General features: G+C 39.6%; 1 protein-coding gene across 8 annotated transcripts; it reads right to left on the reverse strand.

Moving 5' to 3' along the window:
• Positions 1–1,603: 1,603 nt before the first annotated feature.
• Positions 1,604–11,776, reverse strand: LOC122837535 (cytoplasmic polyadenylation element-binding protein 4-like). Of its 8 annotated transcripts, none has more exons than XM_044127948.1 (12): positions 11,605–11,776; positions 9,684–10,774; positions 9,496–9,594; positions 8,792–8,882; positions 7,386–7,436; positions 6,768–6,791; positions 6,169–6,345; positions 5,981–6,070; positions 5,741–5,859; positions 5,031–5,145; positions 4,778–4,959; positions 1,604–4,690 (listed from the first exon to the last, which is right to left on the reverse strand). In XM_044127948.1, the coding sequence occupies exons 2-12, from the start codon at positions 10,728–10,730 to the stop codon at positions 4,463–4,465; spliced, it is 2,223 nt and encodes a 740-aa protein (XP_043983883.1). In that variant the 5' UTR covers positions 10,731–10,774; positions 11,605–11,776; the 3' UTR covers positions 1,604–4,462. The 8 variants fall into 8 exon arrangements, with proteins under 8 accessions (XP_043983883.1, XP_043983880.1, XP_043983884.1 ...); XM_044127945.1 differs by having other exon boundaries at positions 8,792–8,885; XM_044127949.1 differs by having other exon boundaries at positions 11,494–11,776.
• Between the last annotated feature and the right edge of the window lie 439 nt (positions 11,777–12,215).

Genomic DNA, 12,215 nt, shown 5'->3' on the forward strand with positions numbered 1-12,215 from the left:
TCTTAAAGAACACATCCATCCGTACACTTCCTCTATATTAACATTAGGACGTTAACGAAGAGGTTCTGAGGTTGAGAACCAGTCATCATCCTCAGATGGCCTGGCTGAGGGAAGAAAGCCTTTGTCTGATACGTCGGTTCTCCTCCAGCATCTTGGAGATGGTTCGGAGAACTGAGAGCTTGGCCTACCAATCACAGTGGACACACAGGAAGGGTGAAATGTTTCAACACTTTTAAATAAACCGAAAAGGTTGTACATACAGTCCATTTTATTGTAGTCAAACAATGCAGTCAATTTAATTTCATCTCAAAGTTATTAATTTTATTCATCTTCTCAAAGTAGTTTTTTGTTTTACAACTATTCTACACTTCATCAAATATGAAATTTAACTCAATTTACTTAGCTTTACGTAAATGACAAAGTACATTAGTGTAACTTTTATATTAGCTTGTTTTCTTTCTTAATCTAATTCCCGTTTACGTTTGTGGTGATTTACTGGCTGATGTTGCATTAATTGGCGGATAGTTATCAACTGATACACTTTATAAAGCCTACCTTCTCCTTTTCATTTGTAGGCTGGGTGCTGGATCTTTGGGTGAAAGAGAAGACATCTCCATCGACTAGAGCAGAGGAAGTGCTGGCACCTGATGACAAAACCCCAGATTTCTTGTGAAATTTAAACACTAAACATACAATATATTCAATACTTCAATACAGGTTTTTCAATTTTTGAAAAATTTTTAATTTTTGCGTTGTACAACTAATTGCTACTTACTTAAGAGCTTTAAGGCAAGACTTCCCACAACTTAAAAAATATATATTTTTTAATATCTATATTTTACCCAAATTAAAAAAAAATAAATAAAAATCCCCTTGACCATTACTTTAAGAGCACATGTTGCTATGACTATTTTCAAAAAGCCACGTTTTCAAACCCCGTTTGAATTCCCGAGAAATTAAGACTTCATTTTATCATGTCACACACAGATAGCAGATATCTTAGCTTTGAAAGTATGTTTTTCCATTCATTACAATGTTTCATTTTAGTAATGACTGGCTAAGCTAATGCTAGTTCCCCTGGTTTGGTGCCCTCAACTCCTCTCTAGCGCTGATGTTTGTCACCTAGCTAATACAAACTAGCTTGCGATTTTCAGAGAATATTAATATTACACTCAGTTTGTTTCACTTGGTTTAGGGAAGGATTGTTTTTACTTGAGGACGACTTTAGCATCCATTTTGTCGATGTTTTTGCATCCGTGGTGGCCTTTGGACTCACAGCGCGGCTTTTAAGATTTGGAAATTTGACTTTTAAACGTGGCTTCTCTGCTTTTTCACGTATCTTTTTATTCCGCTTCTTTCCCAGCTCATCAGTCTCGGGGGGAGTTGATGTAACCAACTGGTCCGATCCAAGTTCGGTTCTTTGACTGGAGCTCAACTGAGACCCGAACCGGGGTACGTACTTAACAGGCGGCATCCTGCAAACAGAACAAATGGGATTTTAAAAGGCGCGTTACCACAGGAAACCAGCAGGTGGCACTGTTAGCTCAACAAAATGGAGGGAGACAAGAAGGAACAACAACAAAAAAAACTCTAAAGAAATGAATAATTTTCTTCCTCACAGCTGTTTTATTCATTCAACATCTCACATTACAAATACTTCAAATGTATGCATACAGTTACAAACAGTTGGCAGCAAATTAATTTATGACTTTAGGTCTTTTACTTCAATACTACAAACCAACTATAAAAACTGACGTCTGCATTGTAGCGAAAATTAATCAGGAAGAAAATATAAAAATTGGAACTTACATATAAAGGTGAAATGAGTTCGTAAAAATCAAAGTATCAGGTAAAAAGAAAAAAAAAAAGAGTTAATAAATATAACCTTCCCAGCATTCAATTAAAAACTATTGAAATTTAGCAATCAAGCTATATACTAAGACATAATCAATGTTCTTTTTTTTTTTCCATGTGAAAATGTGAAGTTTGTTACAGCAATTCAAACTGGATAGAGTATAACACTTCACCCCAAAATAAAAAGATAACAAAAGTTCGGATCAAAATTATGTTATACATTTCAGTTGAAAATATAGCAAATGCCAAATACATCATCAACCTTGTATATACAATGTTTTCAATCACAGTAGCATGGTAGTAGCAAAACAAGAAGCACAAAACTAATGTTTACAAAATAAATTTAGGTATAAATTATTATTATTTTTTTTTTATTTTCACAAACATCAGCATGAACAATAGGAAATTAAAAAAAAAAAAAAAAAGTAAAAGACTGCATGATTTATATGATTTATATGATTGAATGACGTACACTGCGGAGAACTGTTTCTGGAAAGAAGTATTGCACGTAATGGCTCAAAGTTAACTTGCAACATTAAATAACATTCAGGTTATGTCCCAAAGCATGCCACATCACAAAGGAGGAGGAGGAGGAGGGGCTGAGGGGGGAGTCAAGTGATCATGTCTCCTCACCTATGTCCTACTGAGTGTCCAATACATTACAAAAAACACATCCAACGTGTTGTTACAGTTTATATTGCATAAACATGTCTGTGTAAAGGAAGGCAGACTCCATCGTGTAGAGAGACGCTACAAGAGAGGCAATCTCAACGAGATAAGGAAAAGATTTTTTTTTTTTCCTTTTAAAAAAAAAAAGAAGAAAAAAAAAAAAAAAAAGGAGGAGATCTAGTGCATTACATTAGGTCCTGCATTATGACTAGCCGTGTTATCTCTTATGCATGCCGAGAATAAGTAGAACTAACAGGCAGTTTCAGAAAGAAGATCTAAAGATTGAAAACAGGTGATATCCACTCTGGTGGCAAAAGGGAAGATTTTACATTGTTGAAAGCCAAACATTTAGTTTTATGAGACTCTTATCGACTACACCAAGGAGAAAAATATCAGATTATACTCAATACTATCAAAATCAGTTTAGAAAGGTCTTGCCATGCCTTAGGATCCTGTAATAATATTTATTAGGAGAGAGAACTGTATACGACAGGCTTCTGAAAAGCCTCATTTTTTCTGTTTACTTTTTTTTTTTTTCCTTTTATCTACAGAATTACACCAATGCAACAGACAATTTTTCAGATTTACCAGCACTTAAATATATAAAAGCTAATTGAAAAATTATATTAATCACTTTCTTTAAATGAAATTTACCATAAATGCAGATCTCTTAGTAACAAAGGTACAAAATTATTTCTCCACAAAGTGAAAAAAATGAGGTATTGCAAAAGGAGTTCTCCCATTTGTGAAAAATGTGCCTAAAATGACAATTGAAAAAAATATTTAGAAAAAGTAGTGCATAATAAATGTATATATGTTCATGACAAAATAATCAGCTATAAAACACTGTACAAAAATCAGCAGGCCATGTATAAAATAATATCTTTATCTCTGTGACAGCAAATTCAAGCTACTACCATAATCCAACCGCAACACTTGTGATAGAGAGCTCCAGTCACGGTAGAGCGTGCAGTGGTACACCATGAGGACAGCTCAGGGAGACTGGACTGTGCATTCCCATTAGTTAGTACTACATTAGCTTCCAGTGCTAAGATCCCTGACGATATAAAGTGAATAAATACTACTGCCAATACCTGAGCCCTGAGGGCCGTGTCTTTTATCAGCTGAAAACTACAAACTGAAACCCCAGCCTTGCCTCCGTTAACCAACAAGAGGACCACTTCAACGTCAACCCCCAGATCAATGACTGTTTGGACTACAGATTTAGGCCATTCTTTGGTTTGCTCTTTCTGGTTCCAAGTGTTAACTTTTAAACCAAGACCTAAAAGTTTATGCCAACAATCTTAAACGTGTGCCAAACTTGAGGGAGGATTTTTGTTTTGCAACGTTTTTTTTTGTGTTTTTTTTTTTACCGTGACCAGAGGCTATTCACTAATCTACTTGGAAAAAGTAAATCCATCCATCCGAAACAAGAGTTCCAACCATTTGCACTCAACCTTTGGTAAATGGTACAGTTGTTCTTAAATCCTGCAAGCACAAAGTAAGGAAAAATGCGCCTTTTCATAAACTCAACTTCCACAGTTTGTGTACTGAATCAGGCGTGATCAAACCTCAGTTAAATCTTATGTTATTTTCAACAACAAATGTAAGCAGCTTTGCCAACTAACAAGAAAACAAAAAGTACACTCAGGTAGAAAAAAACAAAACAAAAAAAAAACAAAAACCATCTAAATTCAAATCTAATGCATCCATATGCTCATGCACACTTAATGTCAAAACATAAATGGGATTCGACTCTTTTCTGTTAACTTCTTTTAGACGGCCAAATTTAAAAAAATAAAAAAAATAAATTAGTTTTTTTTTTGTTTTTTTAACTTAAAAGAAAAGTGCATTTATTTTTCATACTACAGCCTATATACCCCTCCCCTAGTTTTTGTCTCTCCCTCCCCTGATCATGCGTTGGTCCCTCCCTCTAGCCTTAGTTCCAGCGGAAGGAGATGTGTCGCGGTCGGTCCCCTCCTTCCTTCACCAGCGGCTTGTGGAACTCGCGTCCGGCCCGGGAGTGGATGGCCGCCCAGCAGTACTCGCAGTAGTACTGCAGGCAGGTCACGTTGGCGCAGAAGAAAGGAGCGAACTTCCCCCCGCAGCGCGTGCCCTGGCACTCGTCGCACAGCTGGTCATCCAGGACATATGGCTTCACTTCCACCTGAGGGGAGAGGAGAAACCGTCAAGATGGCGACCCAAACTGCAGCATGAAGAAAAGGCAGACTAAGCACGAGATGGATCAACTGACCCGTTTATCAATCTCCCCGTGTTGCAGTTGAACAAATCGGGCACTGATGGCTGCAATGTAGCTCTGCTGATTGGAGAAGGCCACTCTCCCCGCGCCTTTTGGATACTTCAGTTCAGGATCCGTGTCAATCCCAGCGTAGCACACCCCCCCATACAGACGATCCATGATCATAGCGAGCTCAACTAGACAGAACAATAAAACACACGTTATTAAAATGCCTTTCGCTTAGGCCTACTAAACTCTGCTCATTCACCTGCACGTAGGGGGCGAGGTACACCTCCTACGAAGATAGTCTTCCTTGGGTCCAACGGCTGAGAGCCGTCCATTACAAAGTCACTGTCGTTAAGGTTCCAGGGTCGAATCTGGACCTACAAAAAGCAAATAAAGCTCCATGTAAATACATATAAAATATCAGAAAGGCAATTCAAATTTCACTACACAGTGACAAACTTCAAGTGGACATTTCTGCTAATTTTGATGATTAAACAGATGTTTATGAGCCAAAATAAAAAAAATAAAAAGTTACTGAAAGTTTACAGATTGTACAAAACTAAGTATAAAAGAGGACTTTTAATACAGAAGACTTATTTTTAGCTTTACATAATCACTGGAAAGACAGCTGACAAGTCAAGGAGAGAGTCACAGAGCCTTCAGTGTTACGGTGAGCCACAAACCGTTATTGCTCTGGAAGCTGTACGCAAGCATAATAACGGAAAATTCAGTAACTGGGAGAAAAACAAAAGTGGTGATGGAAAAATATGCAAAATATATATAAAAAATAAATAAAATTAAAAAGGGGACAGACATATACAATACTGTACATGAATATTATTTAGCTGTATGAGGTTAAATTCTAGCAGAAAACCAGAAAGTACAGATGCATCCCAAAAATGAGTTTTGATTCCAGTCTAGGAGTGTATATTTATGCATCAGGAGTTAAAAAAAAAAAAAAAAAACACTCACAGGCTTGTCTTTGATGGTGGGACTGGAGACGCACAGGTACAGTTTCCCATCCTCCTGAATACAGGCGTCAATCAGTGCCTGCACAGAGCTTTCATCTTGAAACAGCAGGAATGCATATCCTGGAAGGAGTTGTACAGCCAGAATCAGGAGCGTGATTTAAATGAACAGATACTTTTGGTCAAAAATAAATAAATAAATAAATAAATAAATAAACAAGAAAGTGAGGCACACTTAACTCACCTTTTGGTGGAAAATAAGACTTGCTCTCTGCCTTGTGGGGCCAATCAACAAAGAGATGACCAAATCGGCGGAAACTGGCAGTGATTTCATCTGGGCAAACAGAACTCAAAGTCAGACGTAATCTCCAGCACAACTACCGCTTTCTAACTAAATAATAAATGTACTTGCGTATTTACAAACGTTTTTACCTTCGTCTATGTCCGGAGGGAGGCCTCCAACAAACACTTTGCGGGAGTAACGCTCCACACGTTCACCGTTGAGGTGTGGGAAGCAGTGGGCAGAGCCCAGGCCAGCGAGCCCCTGGTCACCGGACTCATCCTCTCCAAAGGAGCGCTCGTCCTCCATGGGGAACAGAGATGAGTGGCCTGACAGAGAAAAATCACTTGGATGAAATTGCTGACTTGACACAAGTGATGTTAAACAGAAATCAAAACGGCAACAAGAAAGGGAAATAAAGGGCAAAGTTTGGTTTGAATGAAAAATAATGAAATATCAAGGAACCAGCAGAAGAAAGAGGAAAACGGGTTTTAACCCGTTGCTTTTATTTCAGATTATTTATCTTTTTGATTGGGTAAAAGTGAGTATTAGAACTGATCATTTAGTTCTCAAGAAGCTGGTTGAATTCTTGGTAAGGTAAGAAATCTGTAAAGCCAAACAGAAAGGCTCCCTGACATTATTTTGAGGAGAGGACGATAAAAATTAAGATCTAACCCCCCCAAAAAAACAACAAAAACAAACAGGGGACAACAATTTATCAGGGAGAACAAGACACATTCATTAGCTTTACCTCGTCTTCTGCCATAACTTCTTGCTGCATGTAAAACACAAAACACTCTTGAAATAAGTTTTAAGACACAAAAAAAAAAAAAAGAAGTTTAAAAAAACAAAGACGCTACCAGGGCTTGAAATGTATTGATCACCAGCTAAAATTTCTTTTAAAGCCACATCCAATCGGAATTTACAGAAGATTTTGCATGTTTTCCCTAAATAAGTGTAATTTACAGTAGTTTTAGTTTTCTTTTAACCTTGAAGGGGCAATCAGCATTTTTTTCAAATCTTGCAGTAAGACTGGACTGTTTGTTCAACTCTGCCAGAAAACGTCATAAAGTTATCGATTAAATTACAACACACTGTATTTTTTTTGTTGTAGTTCTCTTCTTTTATCCATCATGGGTTTAGGTTCAAAATGGCTGTGCCACATCCAGAATGAGTTTTCCCTTCCTGTTTTTTTGGGGGGTTTTTTCCCAATTTACAAATTAAAATTAAATGTAAAATTAAAAATGCAGAAATCAACATGAGAATTAAAAAAAAATTAGGTTCAGATTTTTCTTTGCATGTGGCAAACAAAAATCAAGCCAATTTCAAGCCCCAGCTTGGCTTTAGTACTACATATCATGTTGCATACCATTCAAAGGTAGAGACACATCTCCACCCTGATGTGGGAAAGTGTAGCGTCCTGAAAGACAAAAAGAAATAAAAGTAAATATATATCGGAGACCTCAGAAAATATTGCCTCAAGGATTTGAATGTTTTGAAAAAAAACGCGACCCGAAACAGTATTTTTGAATCGGTAACGTGCTGCAAAGGTAAAATCCTCTCAGGCTTTTCCTGTAAAACTGAGCCAAATCTGCAAAATACACCGAATCAGAATGTATATCCACTGCAATATAAAAACTGCTTAGATGCAATATTTGGTAAGATATTAAATATTAAGTACCACTAAATAATATCTTCAGTCTGTTCTCTCATGCTCCTTGATATACACACCTGAAATAAAATGTTGAAAACACTGATAAAAATGTTATATCTTCTATACAATCAATGTTGTCCCTGCAACACTCAGAAATAATTGAAAAATATTTCACCCAACCAATACTGTGCTGTAAGGCAGACTGAACTGAAACCCCTTTTAATGTTGTGCTACTAATTTAAATGTGATTTTAACACCAGGATTAGTTGTAAATATCAATATTCTTAAGAGTTCATAAAAACAGGAGAAAAATTTGATTATCATGAACAAGGAACAAGTTACAGTCGAGTTATGCTGTATTCACAAAATGTGCTAAATCACTTGGATAGTCACTGATAGCGAGAGACTAATGCTGTAATTTTTTTTAGCATTTTGGACATTAAAATGCTGTAGCAGTGTTTTCAAGGTTGCACTGTGCTGTGTGTAAAAGATTCATTGAGATAAAGTGCTGGAAGAGCAATAAATGTTTTTTTATTGCAGCCATCACTAAGTTTTATGTGAGGGATTCATCCCCTTCCCACGTGGAATGATGGCATCATGCAACACTTTTAGTTTTTATAAAAATAAAAATACATAAAAAAGCCCAAGCCCAGTTCTAGTACTGTGTAATAATCCTTGTAGCCATTATTGCTGCTTGACATAAAAAAAAACAAGCTAGACATGTGGATGTTTGTGGTTTTTACAATAATGACATGACTTGGAATAAAGAGTTTTAAAGTCTGTTTAGGGTGTTGTTATAAATTTATAATCACGATTAATGACAAATTAATTGCATGGCAATAATATTCAATATTTTCAAAGTATTTGGTGTAGCACAACGTTAAAGAAATGTTCTCTTTGACTATTCAAATACCGCATGACTCGTATTGTTATAATCTAGATTTAGTTTAAGTTAGGAATCAAACTAAAACTCAAAAAGAACTTGTATCCAACTGCATTTAGCAAAAGCAAATGAAAATATGAAACCCAATCAACTGCCACTTATTTTAGTTTCATGTCCGATCCTCAGCCTCAGTCTAAAGCCAGCTGCAAGGAAAACAATTGCTGGTGTGAGAACCAACCTTTTAAGGAATCCTGTTCAGCCCTCATAATGTCAATCAGGGAGTTCTCCAGAGAGTGCATGTTGAACCCATCAAAAGACCGTGTCCTATCCTGCTGGAAGAGAAAAACCACAACATTTAGACTTGCCGCTTCCCACTTTAGGTACTGCAGCTTACAAAATCTGGCATGGCAAACTACAAAAAAAACCCCATCAGTGACAATTCCTGTGACAGTACAGTGATAAGGAGAGGAAAAAAGACATCCCACTTGAGAATGTGTATAAAAACCCTATAACTCATCCAGTATGTAACACAAACCATGTAAGACTCGCACCACTGAGTACATGAGAGAGCTGAGGGCACACAAAGCAGCAGAGGAGCACAAGACTTCTTAAATCAGGACAAGAGGAAGCACATGTGATCAGACCAGATGATAAGACTGCTCTCATTTAACCAAATGATCTAGATAAGGCCTAAGAACATAAGCACACACTCAACAAGTTTCTATTCATTCAATTGGATGGCTTAGCTGTCACGTATCCTGTTTTGCTAAAAAGGCCCGTTTGTTGCATTCGACACAGACTAGCATGCTAAACAGGATTAACATTTGTCCCTGAAAACGACACGAGACGTATACACAGTTTACATAAGAATTACCGACTCCAAATTCCTTTAAAAGCCTTTCTAAACACGCTTAATATACAGTAACTTATCTCTCTTCCAACCTGGAAAGAATAGACGCTATCATTGCGGTTCATGCTGTCCTCAACCCAGCCCTTGTGGTTGATGCCAGAGGTATTTCTGGGGAACTTCTGCGAGAGAATCTGCAAAATAGATTACCAGATCTGTTATTTTTCTTAATGGTGGTAAATATCTGAGAAGGTTCACAAATTTGATCTCAGTAATCATCTACCTGGTTGTTGGGGAAGGATTTCTTCAAAGGGGAGTAGGAGTTTAGGCTAGTCACCCCTCCCCCGACGCCCCGTCGGTACTCTCGAACCCCTTGTGTGCCTCCCCAGCCACTGTAGCCACCTGGACTCCAGGAGGTGGATGTTGGAGTGGACAGACTCTGGTAACTTCCCCAAGGAGACGGGGGTTTGTTTTGAGCAGGAGCAAGATGGGGCAACTGGGGGAATGGTCCAGCACGATGGGGGTGTGGCGGGAAGGAAGGCTGGGGTTGATGAGGACTGGCTGGGGAGCGGCGATGCTGCGGAACCCCTTGACCATGTGGATGGGGTGTTGGAGGGTGGTGCTGGGTGACTGGTCCAATCTGTGGTGAGAAACTACCTCCTACACCGAAGCCAGGCCCGGCGTGGTGAGAGAAGTTCTGGAAAAGTAGAGGTGGGCCGTTTGTGTTGGAGCCAGCAGGACCGAAGAACGCGCCAACATCTTCCCCGACAACAGGAGATTGGTTAGATGGAACAGCAGGGGACCAGTTGTTAAAGCTGGTCAGCGAAGATGGGGAAGAGGTGGACTGTGCACAACTTGTAGCCATTCCCAGGTTGTCCTGGTAGTCAAAGCTGCTCAACACCGGAGACTCGATTCTTAACTTCTCTTTTCCGACGCCACTTTCCAGAGAGCCCTTCTCCAAGGAGCCATCTTCAGGATGGGCACCCTCAAGCTCCATTAGGCCTCCTCCGACCTCCTGCTGGCCTGGAGACAGAGTCTGAGGCTGGGTCTGAACTTGGGACTTCTCCTGCATATCTTGGAGGTCCAGGGCTTTGGACTTGTCCGACTCCAGGATCTCATCTTGCATGTTACCGTGCTGGGCTACGGTAGGGAAGAGCCAAGCACTGCCTCCATTGGTGGAGCAGGCGTTGTTTACAAAGGAAGGAGGGCTGGGGGGGTTGGAGGAGTGTTGAAGGTGCTGTGGCTGGAGGTGAGGAGGGATCCTAACAGGGAAAGCAGATTTGTTACCACTGCCGTTCTTCACCAGAACTCCAAAGCCGTAGTCCCCCATTTAGGACGCCCTGTAGGTTTTCAGCTTTCACAGTCTTCTTTATCCTAAAACGTGGGTAGAGAACAGACAGACACAGGCCGGATTACATGATCATGTTCATTTGATCATTGTTGAAGATAATGATAAAAAAAAAAATAAATAGCCACACCAGACGCAGAGAATGTGTCTTTGCTGCAGCCTGCCTGGTCTTGTGATGCAATCAATGAGATTAAATCATTGACTGGCCAGGCCATGGGAGGCCTGGATGAAATATAACACTATGGCAGGCAGGCTCGGAAAACACCCAGCCTCACCAACTCAGGCTGCTGGACGCCTGCTCTGCTCAGGCTGACGTCTCCAAAGGTCGTCAGGCAGCTAGCAGCAAAGCTAACAGCTGCTCTTGCGCCCTCTTAATCACGCAGAGTCCATTTTAAACCCCACTCAGGCGAGCAGCACGTACACCCACCGTCTAATATCCCTTTTACCGCAATGACCTCTTCAAAAACAACCGTTTAAAGACAGGGAAAAGTGTTGCTGACGTCTCCAGGGTAGTTCCCTTCACCAAGCCGCTAAGCTAGGATAATGGTCGATAACCCAGCAGACGTTGTAGCGTATTTGCAAACCACCCAGAAGGCAATAAACGACCACAGCCGCTTTAACGTCTTTCGAAATTTCGCCAGCGTACACGACAGCCTTATCAGTGGCAAGTTTAGAAACGGTGCGTGGCTCTTTAAACGACCTCGTCTGTTTCGTGTCCTGTACGTTCAATGTCACACACACTTACCAATCCTTGTCATCATTTTTTACATATCAAAGTAACGCAGCGAGGCCTTTAACCGCAGCTCCATCGAATCAGCGACCTGGAAAGAAATTGCATTATTTCAGACATAGCTACCTTCAGTTCGCCGTCATGACCTTATCGTTAAGATGTTGCCATATTTTAGCGTTTTCCCTTTTTCTGGGTTTCCTAAGCAGCCGGTGTAAATGGGTCTTCTCTCTCTCTCTCTTCTAGATGACAGCTGGGCCAGTGGGGAGACACTTCCGTCTCCATTCCCCGCCTCCAGCTGCCTTCGCCAGCCACTCTGTGACAGGATTTCCTCCACATCGCCCCGCCCACATCATCTGTAATCTGCCGTCTGATAGGATAATTGCTGTAAGCACACGCCCACTTCACATATTGTCAATGAATGGCAGTTCCATCTTTTCCCAAATAAGGAGGGCTTGAAATCAATAGCAGTTGTAGGAAAGGTAGATTAATGAAGATTAAAAGTACCATATATGTGTATGTGTGTTTCTGTTTTTCGTGGGGTGTGGAGTGGGCTTTCAAAATAGCTTTTTAAACTTTTTGTAACATTCATAACTTTGTGGTCATTCAAGAACCTAAAATAGTAATTTCTTAAAGAAACAGGTCTGTGCCTTCAGTGCTTTGAAAAAGTATGCAAAAGTATTTAACCTTTTATTTACAATATTATCAGACTAAACATCAGTAAGAACATCAGTGAACAG

This window comes from Gambusia affinis, linkage group LG09, assembly GCF_019740435.1.
Source record: "Gambusia affinis linkage group LG09, SWU_Gaff_1.0, whole genome shotgun sequence".
In the NCBI taxonomy this organism is placed as follows: domain Eukaryota; kingdom Metazoa; phylum Chordata; class Actinopteri; order Cyprinodontiformes; family Poeciliidae; genus Gambusia; species Gambusia affinis.